General features: G+C 37.2%; 1 protein-coding gene across 3 annotated transcripts in view; it reads left to right on the forward strand.

Moving 5' to 3' along the window:
* The window catches only part of SEMA3C (semaphorin 3C), a 115,731-nt gene that overhangs the window by 52,566 nt on the left and 44,025 nt on the right, over positions 1–19,140 (forward strand). For all 3 annotated transcript variants that reach the window (XM_015628861.1, XM_015628863.3, XM_015628862.3), the window contains exons 3-5: positions 12,287–12,447; positions 14,865–14,927; positions 16,267–16,386. In XM_015628861.1, coding sequence (XP_015484347.1) covers positions 12,287–12,447; positions 14,865–14,927; positions 16,267–16,386 — 344 coding nt within the window. The remainder of the gene's footprint in view (positions 1–12,286; positions 12,448–14,864; positions 14,928–16,266; positions 16,387–19,140) is intronic.

The following is a 19,140-nucleotide window of genomic DNA, read 5'->3' on the forward strand; positions in this document are numbered from 1 at the left end:
CTATGAAGGTGAAGCTATTTAAGGGAACAAATCAAAATATGTCTTATATAACACAGAAACCCCTATTTAATAAACACCAGCCAAAAGACTTAAACCTGTTGAAAATATTTTTCATTCAATGTGAGTTCAAAAGGTCACTGTTTGGCATTCCTCCTCACAGCCAAATCTGCTGAAGTTAACATGCCTTTGGTAAACAAATTCTGATTAAAAGCTATTCAAAGCTGTCTCTATTTGCTTTGTCACAATCACATTGTAGATATTTTCTTTCTATAGCAATCAAATTCATGACATCTATTTAATGGAGCTAAAATGGATTGTGCATTAAGGAGCATTGCTTAAGACAAAAAAAGAAATACTAAAGCATCTGTACCTGTAAAATAGAGGGATTTAAATGTATTATGCAATAAGCCTAATAATAAGTTAGCTGGAACTCAAATTAGAGTACCACCTTGAACATAAAAATGCCTTTAATTTGGTTTTTTTGGAACAAAAATACATTAACTGAACTGGATAGTAATTCTGAAAGACAGGTAAGTGTTGTTATAAACATTTAGCAGATGGTTAAACTGACATAAATGGAGGGTGAGAGGTTTGTTCAAGGTCAGAGAGCAAGTGCCCAGGAGTTCTGACATATAGTTAGTTCTCTGTTCTGATCATGAAACAAATCTCCTTTGTTCTATGTATTTGCACATTACACTTGAAGAGAATAGCCATATTATTTTGCTTGTGCTTCCAAAATATAAGCACAGGGCATACAGAAGAGACACAATCTGATTTTTGCCCCTAAATTAATGCAATTTTTGTTGTAAAGATCAAGGGCACAAAGTTACATACTGAAAGCACTTGCATCATGCTCTGCTACAGTAGTTTGCTGTGGAGATAAGTGGATGACTGTGGTTGATTTCTATCCTGTTGACACCTCCTGTCCTGTACCTGCAGTGTGCCAATTTTAATCTGTCAGCAATCTAAACACCCTTCAGGTTCGGTTTGCTGCTTGAGTCTTTCCTTCCTTGATCCTCCAGTTTCTGTACTGAACCTGTAGGAGGCTGACATGATATTTTATTGAGTATGTTACTCATCTTGACTCTTCTGCCTTTTTATCTGGAAGCAGAAATTTGTCTTCTTTTTCCTCTTTGCTGTTGTTCAGGATATCCAAATAGGCTAATTGCTCTGTTCTGTTAGAGCCTCCCATTATCTGAAAGAGATAGTGTTGTAATCATGAGATGTTTAATAACTGAAAGTTGAATATAAACAAGTAGGTTTTATCTACTTTTATTTTTTATCTGTGTAAATGCAAAAGAGGGAATTCTTATACATTTTTTTTTTCCCACTTTTGGCCAAGTTCTAAATGGTCATCTTGATGAATAAATATGGCAAGTCTAGTTTAAACATGGAGTGAGTGACTGTAGAAGATTTATTTATTTTAGTGGCTTTCCATTCAGATTAAATATAAACAGAAAAGCATAGAAGTTATCTCTTAAATCCAAACCAGAGTTTTGGCTGAGCTTATTAAGTCTGAAGCGTCTGGATTTCAAACAAACAAACAAACAAAAAATACCTCTTTTTGCATATGAAATACGTTTGAAATAACTTCCTCCAGCTATTTAGTTTTCATTTCAAAGGCTTTTTTTGTACATTACCATGTGCAATCCAAAAGAAAAATCTCGGTCAGATAAGTACCAAACTGTTACCTTCACCTTACATATGTAAGTCAGAGAGTTTATGTGAAATGTCTAAAGTCAAAAGCAAAGTACCAGCAGAATAGGATTTAGAGCTGAGAGGACTCTAATCCACCAGGCTGTGCTCAGCCCACTGAACATGACTTTTATTGTGCACCCAAATACCAGCTGGTGATCACTTGAAGATTGATGGTAGCATGCAGCTCTGGAATGTGTTCCTAAATTCACTCTTTGTGTCAGTGTTCATGGTGTGAAAAAGAGTGAAAAACGTTTGTGCTCTGTGTGTTTAAACAGCAAGTGTTCTTCCCACTGAGCATGGCTGCCCGCAGGCTTGGGGCACTCCTGCTCCCAGGAACCAGCAGTAGGGACAGCCACTCCTATAAATGACACCTAGCAGTGACAGAGCCAAATCCATACAGGGGAAAAAAAAAAAAAAAAAAAAAAAGCTTTAGTTAAATACGGCACATGTGCTTAGAAATATTTTATTTTTAAAGTTGGCACTTGAAAAAAAACACTCTAAGTCTTAATTAATTTAATATTGAAAGTACTCATAACAGTCTTCGATGTTCAACAACAGGAGCAGAAAACACTGGTAATGATATTAATAATTTCCAGTTGTGTCCAACCACTGAAGTCCTCTGGGGGACATAGCAAACCCCATATTCAATGAAGCAAGTTGAGTCATAACAGTGATTTGAAAAAGAATAAATAAAAAAATTAATGTGTAATCTGATGAAACCGCATGGCTATTCATCCAATAGGAGTGAATGCATTTAATATACCAGAAAAATCTATTTCAAGAAAAAGAAAAGAACCAATTGCCCAGACATTTAAAGAGAGGCTTGACCTTTTCTCCCAAACCAAACTTCCCTTGGCTTCAGAAAACATCCCAAACACCCACATCCAGAAAGCAGCTTGCTTCCTGTCAATGGAAAAGGCTGGGTGGCCTTGCAGCTGCAAAATAAAATTCAATCCAAGAGCTCAAATTAGGCTACAAGAGGTAGTACAGTGGGTACTCTACTAAAGCATACAGAACAACAAATAAATACAGGAAAAGGAATTAAGAATAATGTGGAAAAGTATTCTATTACTCTAAAAATCCTGTAAATGGAAATACCAATGAAAGATTTGGATAAAAGCAGTTGTGACACGACTGTGGGATTGAGCGTGGCTGTTGCTTTTGGTGAAATTTGTTATCTCCAATATAATGACCTTCTGGCATCGTGTTGAACTAGGGGTTCATGGAAGGTTCACTGAGCAGGGGATGCCATTTGTTGACCTCCAGCTGCTTTGTTTTCTCACACAGTCAAGTGAGAATAAGTGTTTCTTTTATCCCTCCCAGATGTAAAGCAGAGCTTGCTAACTATCTTGACTTGGCATATAGAGATGATTATCTGATATATAGACAAGACTATGTAGACAGGTAAATGCATCCCATTGACATACTGATACTGAAGAAACAAGAAAACACACCAAAAATAAGAAGCAGTGGTTTACCTATTTGTGTGTGATACCTGCCATGCCACATATTTGTTTGCTTGGTTTTGCTATGGACAACTTAACCATTTTTATGAGTATCCCACAAAATTCAATTTTTTTTTGTGTATAAAAATACTACCCCTTATTTCAACAGTCAACTGAAACAAATTTATTACTGTAATTCTTCTGAATGAGAAATACTGCCTTCCAAAGTTTCTTCAGCTCATAACTGGGTAAATTTTACATTATTTTAATGAAGAATGAATGAAAGTTAAGCACTGGGATTTAGCTTGATCTGTTTATGCCTGATGTCTGCCTGATAGCTAATCCTAATTTGATTAAATTGATAATAATAATAATGAAACTCTAACCAAGCCTGCATATACTAAATTGCCCTATTTTTTAAAGAGTAGTGGTGAGAAGTGACTGGTGAAGATAGGAACAATATGTTTTAAGGAGATTTGTGGATAAAGTAGCATGGCTAAAATTGCAGTACAGTTGGTAACATCAATAAAGGCAAGGATTACTGCAGCAAGGGCAATAATGCCAATTGTAGACATACAGAGATTAGCTGAATCTCTGGGGAGGTTGCTCTTTGAGGGAGAGAAAGGAATATAATGGAAAGGGTTCCTCTGCCTTACCACAGTGAAGTGGGTTTTTACTTTATTACAGAAACCATAATGAAAAGTTTCAGAGGATAAGCTGCGTTTTCTGACAAAGTTTTTATTAACTCTGGAAACAAATAATTTGGCAACATAGTGAAAATATGCTCAGAGAGAAAAGGACTGCATGTGAGCTAAGAGCTTTCTCAGTCTGAACAGAAGTTAGGAGACTGCTACCATGCTTTCATTATTTAGGTGTTGATTAATCTTAAACATTTGATAGATCTTCACTACAGTTCAATGTCACCCTTGTTGTTTCATCAGCAAAAATGTATTACCATTTCAAAACTGAACACTGCTACTGCCCAGTAGCTGTCAGTTTTGCAAAATCCAAATTATGTCTTCACTGTCTACAGACTACCTTGATACATCTGCAAAGTGCTCACTTAGATTGAACAGAAAGATAAATTTGCAAAGACGATTCTAGCAGTAAAAAAACCTACCTCTCACCCAATTTTACTTACACTGTCTCCCTTCCCAATATTCAGAGATGTCTCAGCTGACATCATCTGATCCATCTATTTGTGTGGAGTAAATAGTCAGGTACTTAAGCCTAAGCCTTAAAAGGTTTGCTTTTATCACAAGAGCAATAGTCCGAATGAGATGCAGAGCTAAAGAGAAGTCCACTCAGACCTTGTTCTCCTTGTGGCTAACCCATTAGTGGCAAATGGGATGAAGATATATGATTTGGAAAAACAGTTCCCAGATCTCATGTTGTTGCCCAGTTCTGACTTGAAAACTATCACAAACTTCAGTCTTAATTTTTTGGGCATACAATTACAATAATTCACTTTCTTCCATTTCTCATATCTCTCTGTAAATTTGTATCAGAGTTTCAGTGTGTGCATACAGTCAGGGGTTTAGCTGTCCAGTTAGTCTGATCCCTACTTGGAACATTTCTCTGCATGCCTGAGCATCACAGGAAGAAGTGCAGTCATTCTTCCAGTAGTGTGATTGGTGGTCCACTAGGAAAAAAAAAGGAAGAGCAAAAACACAAGAGGTTACAATGACGAGATATACTTCTCCCAGAAGAAGTAAAACTATGTGGAATCTGTCTGACTTCTCCAGGGGTGTGGCTTTTTTTTTCCTTACTCTGTCTCAAAAATAATGTCATACTTGGCAGCCAAAATCTTCTCACTCCTGCATCTGGAAAACAGAAACATCCCGAGTGCCAATGGCAGAGCCACGGTGTGCACCCAGGCTCCCTTTGGCCACTGTGGCAAGGGCCCTCTCTCCCCAAGGGTTTTGGAAAGCAACCAAAGGGTAAACTCTGTGTAACTGTGCAGACTTTGAGGTATGCAGCTCTTGGAGAGCAGCTTTCATGCTGCAGAGCTGCTGTACACAGGCTTGTTGCACACACGGCTTGGAGGAGACTGGCTCTGATATGCATAACTCAGCTGCAGGAATCTTAAACCCATTTGGCCTGTCTTTATGGCTCTCCAAGCTTGCCAAAGTTGTCCCTTTCATTTTGGGACCCAAAATGAAAGCAAGGCCTGGACAAGATAATAACGAGAAGAAAAGAACAAGATAATATTTGAAAAATAGGATATCTTCTAGAAAGTTCTGTAGAATGGCAGTATTTGTAGCATGTTCTGAAATAAAACATTCAGATTGCATTTATATAAAATTATAACTTCACACTAAAATTGGAACTTCACTCAAAAAACAAGAAGCATACTTTTCAATGTTTTTATTGAAATGCCTACACAGATTTCAGAGGAGTTATTCAAGATTTACAGTGAGGTAAATGGAGGAATAACCTGAAAATCACGCCCAGAAGTGTCTGCAGCCTAGTGAGACTAGATGGCTGGAGGGTGTGGGTGGTCTTGCATAATGCTCAATGAAGGAATCTCAATACTGGAATATTTGGCAAGACTTAGGACAGCTGTGTAACTGCAGTTTGGAAAACATTGACACATTTTTTTCTCTTTGTTTTGGAGTAGGTTTTCTGTTGTGGAATGTAGTATGATTTCACATGACAATGTCTGTGAAAATGAAATATATATATATATATATATATATATTCTTCATAATATAAAGCTTCAATAAAGAGGCAAAGAGCATCGTGGGGTGTCTTGGGTTCATAGGTGTGCCACAAAGCCATGTTAATACATTTTGCCACACATGAGTAAGTGGCTTTCTCTTCTTGTGTGTTTTCTTTTGCTTAGAAAGCACATTCCTTCTGCACAAAACTGGCAGCTGCCCACACCTCAGAGGATATGCCCCTCCTTTTTTCTTCAAAGTATATAAATATAAATAATAAAGTGTAAGATGAATAAAAGATGAAAATTCTGTTACAGATTTCAGTAATTTTAATAAAACAGCACTCTGTCATGAAGAATTTCCCTTTTGGTCCAACTTTCTAAAAGGCACAGTGTTAAAAGCCAGTTAATATTCGATTATGATTTTTTTTAAAGTCTGTGAGTAACCAGGATTTCAAGAGATTTGTGTATTTTGCAAATTGTAAAAAAAATAAAAAAATAAAAAAATAAAAAAGACTCATCTACTGACATATGTGAATGCTCTGCTTAAGGTCAACTGTTAACTGGTATGTCTTTTCCTATCAACACATGGTCCCCTTCACAAAGAGCTATTGAGTGTTTTACTGCTCCTAATGTATATGTTAAGCTGCTGAAGGTGACAAATTGTTCTTCAGATATGCTTGAGCCACCTCTGGGCCTGATTCTCCAAAGACTTCACCTTGGTGCTCTGATTTCCCTTCATAAAAGACTGCACTATCTCAGTCCAGTAATGTTTAAATTCCACTCTCAACTCACTTAGCAAATCCATCCACAAGTATTCAAGGTGTATATTTGAACCAGATCATACTTAGATATCATTGACATTTCCTTGTTATTTACTCTCATTCCAAATGCAGCAATTAAGTTTCCTTCTAGCAGATGATACATTTTAGCTCTGGGCAAAGAGAGGGTTCTGTTTCAGCCTGTACTCTCTGAACTCCCTTCTCTCTCATTCAAATGATCTTGTTAATTAGTTAGCCTGTGATATTATGAGCATTTGTAAATCTATTTTCTTCCCTTTCTTTTTTTTTTTTAATAAAAATGAATTAAACACCTTTCAGATGGATTCAGAAGCAAGCAAGTGTGCACATCTGTGATTTCTAGTTCTTATGAAGCTATTACCTCCTGTATAAAAAGCAGATTGCATTGTCACAGCATTAAAGAAAAGAGTAAAACTCTCATGCATGAAGAAGAGATAAAGAGATCAAGAAAAGGTCAAAGGTCCACCTGAGCTTTTTTGGGCCCTGTGTAGTTTAGGCACACAAGGGAATGACCAGTAGCACATCTGGCTACTTTTGGCTCTTTGGTGAGGTGACTGTGTCCCCATTCACAATGGGATTCACTTGAGCGTGGCTGAGGGATGGTTTGAACACTGCATGAGCAGTGGCCAAATGCTTCAGCAGCTCCCTTATCTCAGCCCTTTAACCAGCAGGAATCAATACATGTATCTTCAAAGAAAAGGAATATTGACAGGGCAAAGGTGACTCATTCTGAAGTTTTGAAGAGAAATATTCTGGCATTGTTCTCTTTCCGTACATAAAATTGAAAAAGTAGTCACTGGTGTTCTCAGACTTGAAATATTATAGCAGACTATTTCCACATGCACTGTGTAAACTATAAAAATGGTGCATTTATTTCTTCTATATCTTTAAAAAGTTAAAAATAAAGCAAAAAAATAATTAAAAATTTTAGGTTCTTATGAAATCTGATACTATTTAGCTAAATATTTTCCAACAATTTCTGCTAAAAAGTTACAAAATAGAGAGATTTGTAAATACAAAGTAGAAGAGAAAATATTGAAGCTAAAATAAAACAGAACTTTTCTTCTGGCTGAACTTTTTTGGTTTTGGGATTTTTTAAATTATTTTTGGTAACTTTGCAAATGCCTCAGATTTCACTCATGTTCTTAAAATACATAATCATTCCATTCAATACTAGCAACATTTTGCATAGTGTCTTGATGTCCAAATTACTTTTTCACCTGTCTAAACACAACCTGTTGGTAAAAGGGGACTATTTCCATTTGATGTTATAATAAAAAATATTCTTCTACTTAAGTATTTATTTCGAGGGGAAAAAATAAAAGCAAAAGAAAAAGAAAATTTCTTTCTTTCTAGTTCCTAGAAGGTGAGATTTTACATTGCAGTCTCACATTTGGCATGGGCTGGCATATTTTTTGGCACAAACTCAAAACTTAATGAGGCTTAAGAGAGTCTTACAGCCTCTGTAACCAGAGGCTAACATCGAGCTTGCTGCTAGATGTAAACAGGGCATGTGAGTTGTGCACCCCACACCCCATGAGAATGTAAAATAAAATGTTGTATTGCTGACTTCCACATCAGTAAGGCTACATAAAATCCATGCCAGTTTGGGCAGCAGAGGTCCTGGGGAGATGGAGCCCATCTTCCTGGAAAGCTGTGTTTGTTTGTTCACTGTGGTGCTGTGTGTGAATGAATTGTGCTTTACTCCTGCTTGATTCTGAGGCACCAAATCTCTGCTTTTGCTCTGAACTTGCCCATAAACAGCCTTCTGAGACTGAATCCTTATGCCAGCAGGATATAAGGAGGAAAGCATATTATTTCTTGCACTCTTCCACAGGGGATCCTAAATTAAAAGCTTGTCAGACCATCCTAGGCTTGCTCAAAGAAGCCCTGCTAGGCTGGAAACCCAGGGATGGCAGAGTGCATGCAGTCTCCCACTTCATCCACAGTTTGTCATTGGATGAGTTCAGTCCTTTGAACTTGGGCTAGGGATGCTTGTACACCATGGCTGTAGCTTACCAAACCCTGCAAGTAAAGATAATTCTTGATTATGTTGAAGTCATTCTTGATTATGCTGAACATTCATTAATAAGTGGTTATGTGAGTCTGCAAAAAGGAAGTTATATTTTGGGAGGATCCTGCTAAAAATTGCATAAATTCAGTAGCAAATGCATCATCCTTATAAGATGTCAACCAAGGAAGTTACTTAGGGTTTTACCTCTATATATCAGAGATAATTATATTCCTTAGTCTGGGAGTCAGGCTGTTTTTAACATAGTGCTACCATTGAATTTGAAATAAGGAGTGATGAAAGGTTGAGGTTGAGTGATTAAATAAGACATTCAGAGGACTACCTGATGGATCTAGCTCTTGTATCCTTAGGCTGTCTGGACAATTTGGTTATTACAGGCTGTGTGAGATAACTATACCTCCTTGGATACCCTGTCTCTATAAGCTGAAATTGTTTTCAACTGGCCAACATATTTAGGTTTGTTACAAAGGCTTTTGTGATGTCAGTAATAGACATTGCACAAATATTTTGTTATTTCTTTTGTGAGAACACTTTTTAAAAATAAAACTTTTTTTTTGTGGTGGATTAGAAGGATGATTAAAGAGTAGGACTTAAATTGTCTAATTGTCAGTAATCTGTGCACTGTGTACAGAGAAAACTCCCAGTCATTGGGATCTCCAAAATGTGCAGTTCAATAATAAGCCTAATTCTGGAAAGAGAACTCACTGAGGTTTTTGTTTTTTTGTTAAAGCAACCTGTCTAAGATCAGATTTCTTACAGCAGGGATCAAGTTGGTATTGGTTTTATCCATGAGGAAAGGCAAATTTCACCAATTGATGAAGAAAACTATGAGCAAAGGTTATTTTTGTATCATTAAGGATGAAAGTTACTTGTATGTTGTTTTATTGACACTTTTTTTTTTAGTATTCAGAGAGATGTCTGTAGCATCATTCTCTATCTAAGTTTTACTGCTTTCAATGTTTGGTTAAATTCTCAAAGCATGGAGTAGAATTGCTCAGAATGTCAGTAAATGTCTTCTTCATTTTTTGACAAAAACTTGTTTGAGAGAGATGAAAGGGAATGTGAAAGATCATACAGCATCTTTGCAGCCACTGCTTTCTCTAAGCAACCAGATAGTAAATCTTTAAAAATTAAAATTTTCTTGGGTGATTGTGTGGTAAATTTTGTTGAATGAAAATAAAATTTGATTAGGTATAAATTCCCTCCCTACTTGCTTGAGTAGCCCAGAGAATGTAATAAGCTGTAAGCTTCAGCATTAAAAGAAATAAAACTAATAAATCAGTGTTAGAGTATTTGTTTCACAGCTTTCCTTCCTCTTATGAATGGTGTTCAGTTTCCATAGCTTCATAACCTGACATAAGGTGTTCATCAGCAGCTCGATGGAGGCAGATTACCCTTCAGAGCCTAGCAAAGAATAATACCATTTCAAAGGAGTTAAAATTCCAAGAAAATAATGGATTTTGATAAGTGAAAGTTGTGGAAATCTGTTGTTTCTTCTGTTTAAAAGCAATCATCATGATTATGTTTTACATCAGCCATGGTTTGATTGTCAGGCAGTGTCAGTCAGTGAGGCAGGAAGGTGGAACATTACATTGTGCATTCACTGTGTTCACATTTACCCTGTGCTGTGTGGAAAACCCTCCCAGTTTATCCCTGCTTTCCTGGTATATCAAATGTACAGGTGGGAGAAGGTTCAGTTTCACCTCACAGCTGCCAAATGTTATGGTAAAGTTAATAATGCCCAGGAAAAGGGATGAGCAGGAGTGTCTGAGGCTGGCTGTGAGGATTTGGGGGCAGCCAGAGGCCCTGGGTGTTAATGGCACTGTGCTGAGTGAGTCTCCAGGTGCCTGGGGCAATCCTAGCTAAGAGCTTACAGGGAGAATTTTTTTAAAGTGAAGTAGAACAGTTGATTTTTGAACCACTAAAGAAAAACTTCTGAAAGTATTGTGAACAATTTTCATATATATTTAACAAGTTCTTTTTCAGTTTTTAGGCACAGATTGTAAATCTTGATTTTATGTTTATCTGTTGTCAGGGGACAAGAGAATTACTATTTGGGTCCTTTTAATATTACCATAAATAAATGGCTCCTGAAAGCTGTCACATATCTAAATTAATCAAAATACAATTATCTTTCAGTAACTGGGAATATTTTTCATCTTCCTATGAAACTATTTAACAATGATAAAAATTAATTTGAGTTATGTATCATATTTATCAATGCAAACTATATTCTGATAAGTGTTCTTTCAATTGTTAGTTCTCTACTAGACAGGCATAAATCCTAGGACTCCAGCTTTTGCCTGCTATTAAAAATGGCTCTCCATCTCAAGTAATTTTCAAAAAAAAAATAATAAAAAAATTGCTTTCAGCTAACTGTGTGTTTTACAGAAGGTTCAGACACGAGGCACACTTCTTTTGGCACAGGCTTTTTTGTTTGGTTGGTTTTTTTTAGGAGCACATATACAAAATATTTATTTTTTGAGAGTTTTATTTTATAGAATATCAATAGCTTTAGATGACTAGTTTAGTATAAGACATTTATTGCTTCGCATAGGGAAAGATGAGCAAAAAAATTTGCTTTTAAGAAACCTTTAGCAAAAGTGACAACCCATATTGTCCCAGACAAAGTTTGCAACTGAGAACTGTGGGCTCAGATCTTACATTTATGAATAAACATGATAGCAGAGCTTCATTTTCATAAGTACTCTGTATTTACCACCCTTTTAGAGTCACAGGGAACACGATTCAGTCTTAATATTCATGAAGAAAGAAAGCATAATGATATGTTAAATATTTTAACAAAGACAAATTGTTTATTAAGGTTTTATTTTTCCACTCTCAGCTCTTGAGAAATCTCCCTTCTGTTATTACAGAAAAGTAAAACAATCTGACTGGGGGCCAAAATATATTGGCCAAGCAAAGATGGGAAGGCTGAGCTTTCTTTAGGGCAGCAAGTAATACTTAGATTGCAGTTCCTGCTATTCCTGTAACAGGCCTGATCCTGCACTGCTGAGATCAAAGCATGTTTTCTCTTCACTGTGTTGAAGAAAGTTTTAAGTAGAAAAATAGAGTTCCTTCTACAGTTCTGTTAGTTTAGTCCAAACCTGTAAACAAACAACGGAATGAACAGGCACATTTAGGCTTGACTGAATAATTTTGTTTTTCTTTTAAGTAAGCCATGCATGGTGATGAAGAACAAAGTAAAATTTGACCTTGAAAATGATAAAAACCTATTCTTAGTGAAGCCCCCTATCAGGGAAAGGAAGTAAAATGTTCATTGATCTTGTGGATTTTCTGTAGTCATAATATTGAACACATTGATTAATTTAATAAATTATCTTCCTTAAAAGCCAAACCTGTAAATAATAATATCCATTAAAATAAGAGTTAATTAGATGAATGAATAACAGCACTGCCTGATTTTTATGAGCTATGTCTACTTAATGCACAAGATAATAGTATTCAAACCGGAAAAAGAAAATTTGTTTTATGTCAGCCATTGTATTATTATCTAGTGTCCAATGAGGCACTTTCTTCCCTCTCTGACCCCACTTGTGTCTAAAGATCTCTTTACTTAGAAAGAAATGCAGTTGAGAAGCAAGAAACGTGAGTGAAATGCTTTACTATGCTACTGTCTTTACTATTTCAGAGCTGCAAGAAACTAAGACCTCTGAGTATCACAGGATATCCCACAGCCCCCTGGATTACAGGATATTATTGATGGATGAGGATCAGGATCGGATCTACGTGGGGAGTAAAGATCATATTCTGTCCCTGAATATTAACAATATAAGCCAAGACCCCCTCAGTGTAAGTTCAAGTTTTATTTTGAGAATCTGAGGTTGCTTTACTCCATGCCCTTCCTTTTAAGACAAAAAAATGGTGTTTGATTATTTTGCATTGAAGTCCATGCCCTCATCTTATTGAATTTTCAGTCCTGTATGTGTAATGCAGATGAAGCTATACACTGTTCCTCAAACACTGTTTAAAACTGACCTGTTTACCAATTTCGAAGCATTACTCTGCTTGACCTGGCCTGGAAAACCTGTGTGGTTTGACACTTTCCACCTCTTTCCAAGATAAGGTACTTCAGAGATGCACTTCTGGAAGAATCCTCAAGGACGAATAAGATACACACTACCATTCTCATGCCATATGGAAAAAAAGCAAGAACAGGGTTGCCTTAACCTTATACTACTTTTTTTTTTTTGTTTTCTGCTATCAACCCTAATCACTGAACTATTTTCCAATCTCTTGTTATGTCTGTGTTAGCCTTTGCCCTTCAGTTGGGTAGCTGAGACACCTTATTTGGGGTTTTTGGGTACTGTGACCCACAGCTATTCCTTGACACCACCTCTTTTCTGCCTTCTCTCACTTACTGAGATGGTGTTTTCCAAGGACTTTGTGTTCCCTCACCAAACAGTAGTAGGCAATCTCTGTGTGAAAATAATAACATTATCAAATGCTTACAGATTCCTCTCTTGTCTCCAAAGCCAGCTGAAATTCAGCCTCTCTGCTTTTGAAATAGGTGACCTGCAGAAGTACTTGTGTGCCCAGAAGCTTGGCTGTTGAGTCTTAGCTCAAGTCTACAGACTTTGTCTTGCCTGGCTTTAGACTGTCACAGCTACTGCCCTGCCTGAAAGTGCACCAAAAAGGCCTTGTTGCTCCAAATCCATCCAGTGCTTTAATCTCTGGGCTTTATTTCTGTACCTTGTTCCTCCAAATCCATCCAGTCCTTTAATCTCTGGGTTTTATTACTGTACCTCAGAGGGGCAGCGATACCCAGCTGGCAATAGGGAAGATAAATGCCTTCCTTAAGAGACAATGCTTTTAATGTGTCAGGGGAGAGAGGGGGCACTGCCAGAGAGTGATTGAGCACAGTCAAGTTCAGCTTTGCTCTGAATCACTCTCTGGACTTTCCTGTCCACCTGAATTTATTGTTCAGGGAGCTGGGGAGGCTCATTCTAACTCACCCATTTAAATTAAATGCCTCTCGTTCAATGGTGTGAATGCATCCTTCCCTCCTAATGGTACCCAAATCTCCCTCTGAAATGGGGCTGCCTTCTAGGGTCTGAAATACCTTCTGTGACCTTTTGGCTAATTTCCATCTCCCAGAGATCCAGCCACCCTGGTCTGGCAGGAGCTGTGCCCCAGCACGGCACGCTCCCTCCTGTCCTTGGCAGGTTGGGTTTGATCCTGTGCTGAGTTTGGTTTGGTGTAGGAGGGCCTCTGTTACATGGAATATTTTCTGCACTGTAAAGCTGTGAGGCACTTCAACATCTCATGTAGTCCTGGAGAAACAAGAATAAAAAACAAAAAAAATCAAGAGAAAGGAAAAACACACAAAGCCCTCTGGCAGTGAACATGATCACCCAGTATTAAGTTCAAAATGTATCACTGCAATTCTGCACAGTCTTCCATTTGTTTATTTGTTTTAACAATAGATTCACTATGCAGATTCTATATATCTACAGAAAACCTATATACATATACATTCAAATCCACAATTCTACATCTATATATGTGTGTGTACATATATACACAGATCCTTTAATGATATTGTTTATGTTATCTTGGGGCTAAATGTTATCAGGCTCTGTCATTTACTAGGTTTCTAGGGATACATTTGTAATGGATGTCTTTCCTATTTCAAAATCAAAATAAATAATGGATGAAGCTCAAAATACTTACAGTTTGAGATAAACTGATAAATGTTCAGACACTGTGGTATTTCTTGAAAAACTCTCTGAAAGAAATCAATGTGAAATCTTGAGATTTCAAGTAGGTTTTATTGTAATTTAGCCAAACCTTTAATAATAGAATTGAAAAATTTTTACAAGAGCTCTTCTTTCAATATCTAAGTCTTCTGGTTTCTAGTGTGAATAATTTCTACAAATTCAATACAAGAAAAAAAGTAAAGATGGATAGTAATTTAGGCAATAGTGATGAAAAATCTCTCTTCTTTAGAAGAAAAAAAATCTAAATTAATTGATTAACTTGACTTAAAAATCTGTAATAAACTTAATATATAACTGTCAAAAACTTGGACCTTGATTTTGTTTAGTGCATGCTAAGACAGTTTTATTTATCAACAAAAATCCATTTTTTCTTTATAATCAAAGTGTAAATTTTATCTAAATATTTATCTATTACTGTGAGGCAGTAAAATTATTTTTTTTTAATTATGTAATCAGTATACTACTTGAACTATACTTCTTTCCTTACAGATTTTCTGGCCAGCATCAGCAAACAAGGTTGAAGAGTGCAAGATGGCTGGAAAGGATCCTACAGTAAGTTATAATCCACATGCACACATACACACATATTAGGTATTTGGCAATAAAGTAAGAGCACCTTGAGTGCAGCCAAAGCAAAATGAAATAAGTGTTTGTTTTTCTTTTAAAATGCTTTGAAAGCCAGCCTATAAAGGGAAATTTTGGAAAATCAGGCAAAGTAAACAGAATGCATCCTCAGACTGCCAGGTGGGAGAAGATAGGCAGTGTCCATTTCCTCGCCTTGCTTGGTTGTTACTAATCAAGCAGGGGAATTTCCAGATTTGTCCTGGGGTGATGCTGAACAGCCTGCTGAGCTGCTCTTCTGAGTGGGGAAGTTCTGTGGCTGGCTGCTCCCCCAGGAGCTCACTGTGAATGAAGGTGGGTGGTGCCCACTGCCTGCAGTCTGAAGACCCCAGTTGTGCACTGGTTTTCAGATGATGTTGTATGGTGCTGGCTCCTGCTGAACCAAAAATGTGAATGCCTTTAAAAGTAAATAAGCCAGTGCAGTCTGCCAAACAAGGATTAACTCCACTGATTTTCATGAAGATGACTGATGGCACAGTTTCCAGCCCTGTGCTCATAAAACATGTGCAGTTCTCACTGTCTTGAGTGAGGTTCAGATGATTGAATATGAAAGCAGTGCTGGGATCTGGGTAAGAAAAAATATTCATGAAAAAAATCTATTTTCAGCCTAAAGTGAATTAACACCTGATCATAGTAAGAAATGAAAGAGTTAGAGAACAAAGGGAAGGAAAAAGCTGTAAATCCAATATTGTGAACTGTGTGTCCCTTAACATTCTGTTTTAATTTTCATGGTGATTTGAAGATATTACTGTATGTCTTCAATACAAAGCAACAATTGACTGCAAACCTCAGTTTAAAGTTTTTGAAATAAATTGTTTATATAAACAATAAAATCTGATATTTGGACTTGCTTTCTTTTTAATTATCTCCATTTATGTTGAACAAATCTGGGGGAAGAGGAGACAGATTCAGAGATGTCCTTAAGGAAACTTCCTAAGGTTACATACACCTTGGTCTCCTAGAGGTCCTAGTTCCTCTCATGCAAGAGAAATACGTGAATGAAAATTGGATTGCTGTGTGGAAGTGGGAAAGCTACATGGACTCCTCTATAACCCATCTGTGGTGCTCCATCAGAGAGAGCCCAGCTCCCGAAAGCAGGCAAAATGATGTGAAAGGAAACAGCTGTCCAAATCCAGAGACTAACAAATTCAGTAGCTGTTTTCAGGATGCAATTAAAATGATATGTCATGCCTGTTCCCTGGAGTTGCCAGCATCTCATACGTTTGCCATTGTGGGGTGACTGTTCTCTGTGTGTCCCTGTTTCCTGCAGCACGGCTGTGGGAATTTCGTGCGGGTGATCCAGTCGTACAACCGCACCCACCTGTACGTCTGCGGCAGCGGCGCCTTCAGCCCCGTCTGTGTCTACGTCAACAGGGGACGCAGGTCTGAGGTACCTCCCTTTTCATTCTGTCCACTCATCTTGTGGTCCATCCTACTGGTCTGATGCGAAAGCTCCAAGTTTTGAAAATGCAAGAATCAGTGGTCCCGGTGTGTTCCTTCACTGATGTTAAGGTGCAAAAGAGCAAAGGTCCATAGTTTTCTAACCTGATACCAGCTAGAATCAAAAATCATGCCTCAAATATGATGGTTGTCCAAAATTCCACGGTCATACCAAAAGCTGGGATACATTTGATACTACTTTTTATTTGGCATTGTCTGGTGGATTAATTCCTACCATTTGGTAGAAAAATGCCCAAGAAATACTTGGAAGGAAATAGCCAGTTAGATGAAAAGTAACATACAAAGTCCACTTTTTATAACTTCCATGTGTTATTGGTTCCCTGGAGAAGCCCTTAATTTGGCTAACTATTCAGGTTAAACTGGAATTCAGCCTAACACCACTTAGGTGCAATCCCAGTATAGGAGCTTTATCTACTGCATAAGTTTTGCCCTGCTAGATGGCGTCCAGACAAAGTTGGTAAGTTTCACTGTAAGATCTTACTTTTTCTAGATAGGTCTCCAGTTTTTCTATATTCAGATTTACTGAGTGTATTTTCAGTACAAGTATCAGATGTTTCAGAAGTATGTGGTCCAAGTTTCCTGATTTGAAAGTGAAATGTTTGTTTATGTGCAAATTTAATAGGTAATAAATTAAGCAACTAGAAGGAAAAAGAAAGGCATTTAAGCAGGAGGCAGCACCTCAGTAGCTTTTGGGTCAGATTCATGTCTGCAGGCACAGGGGTGTGCAGTATATTTTGCAGAACAATGTGGAAACAGATGTGTTGGGAAGGAAGATCAGAGCGTGCTACCTGGAGCTTTGCCACGTGAGGGCAGCTTTAAAAGCTGGGCTGGCTTCTTGGGAAGACACTGAGAAATTCATCACTGATTTAATTGGGAGTGGGATGGGAATTCTGGCTGAGACCCAGGTTTGCTGCAGAGTTGCCAGGGAGGTGATTAGTCAATGTTTCTCCAGGTCAGTTTGCATGGTATGATCTCAGTGACTTTTGGTAGATCCCTACCTGGCTCCAGCATGCTTAACAGAGCATGAACTCGGAATCACTGCACTTCAATCCTACTAAACTATACAAAAGTAGAAATTGTAGGCCTGGATTTAGAAGCAGAAGCAAGCAGAATTAGTATGTAAATCTATCCTTCTGGTTAAAAAATTCCGCATTAACTTATTTTGATGTATTTTGAAACGGAATTTTTCCCAGCATTATTCTATTTCTTGAAAAATCATTTAAAACATGAACAGTGATCTCATTTGCCTTTAATTAATGTAATACTCTATCACCTTAAGTACTGGTATTGCAGCTCAGAGAAGCTTGAATCTTTATTTTAGACTGTAAATGAGATTGGGACAGAGGGGAGGACAAGAAATTACATCTGCAGATGATGCAAGACATTAAATTTCTTAAATGAAAAGTAAAGATACATGACTTGGAAAAGCAGAACTGGCTTCACTTAGCCTGTCTGTATAGCTGCATGCCTATGATCAATTGATTAAATAAACTGCTGTTTCAGACATCTGGAGTCTGAGACACTTGACTGTAGACACTTCATGCTCAAAGCCACTACTGTACAGGCCAACAATAGCATAACAGTTTAAACCCAAGCATTTCCTTCTGAACTCATTGCATATATCTGTGCATGACTAATTGATAGAGCAGAATGAGGAACCATGTAGTGCTGATGGGACTAGTGAAAACTCAATTTTTCCTCTGCTTTTATCATTTCACCTTCTATTTGGTACAATTTCCAATGCACAAAAGGCTGTTTTTGCACGTGCAAAATTAATATTTTACAAAGCACATCTGTTTTTCTCTAGAAGCTACAAATCCTGACAGAGTCATATCCAGCAATCATAAGAACTGGTCCTGTTTTGCTCTTCTGTCTCTGGGGCTCCACATGAGCTCACAAAAAAAAAATAAAAAATGAGGGTTTCATTGATGAGGAAAAATTTTACCCTTTTCCCTGAAACAGAGGTTATGAAACAATTAATTTTCTTCCTTGGCACGCTTGGTACTTTGGTCTTTGGTAATTACTCCTTTAGTCACCCAAATATATTCTAATGTCAAAGTAAATGCAAACAGAAGGAAATGTAATCCCTATTTGGAATAATTATAGACTAAATAGCAGTTTAATATATATGAAAATCAAGTGTAATCCTGGAGCTTTCTTAATAGCAGAGTAATGGGCATTTTGAATTGGTAAATAGTGGTTTAATATAGTAAATATGGATTAGATTCAAGCTGCATATAATCTAGAAGTAAGAAAACAACAAAGATACCACCCAAGATCACATTAGAAACTTCATACTTGTGTTTTACATTGTTTAGAGAGCTTATTACTGAAACAGTAGATAAAATCTCTGAGATTAAATTAGGCAAAACAGAAGGGGAAAAGAGGGGATAATGATATGAAAACTTCCTGCTGCAGCTGTGCATTTGAGTTTGGTGTAATCTTCAATTTGCTGGTGCCAAATGCTTAGGGACTTGTGTGGCATCCCCACTCCCCTGTGATTTACATTATCTGTTAAAGAGATTATAAGGAGTTGCTGTCCTTTCTCAAATAACAATTTTTTGGCATCTACTTGACAGAAGCCTTGCTTTGGAATTTTTGTCAGCTACATTTTTCTTTGGAAATGTTTAAGTTTGGTTATTTGTTGTTGGGTTTTTTCCCTTGCAATTGTGTCTTTTGGCTT

This window comes from Parus major, chromosome 1A (genome assembly GCF_001522545.3).
Source record: "Parus major isolate Abel chromosome 1A, Parus_major1.1, whole genome shotgun sequence".
Classification (NCBI taxonomy): Eukaryota; Metazoa; Chordata; class Aves; order Passeriformes; family Paridae; genus Parus; species Parus major.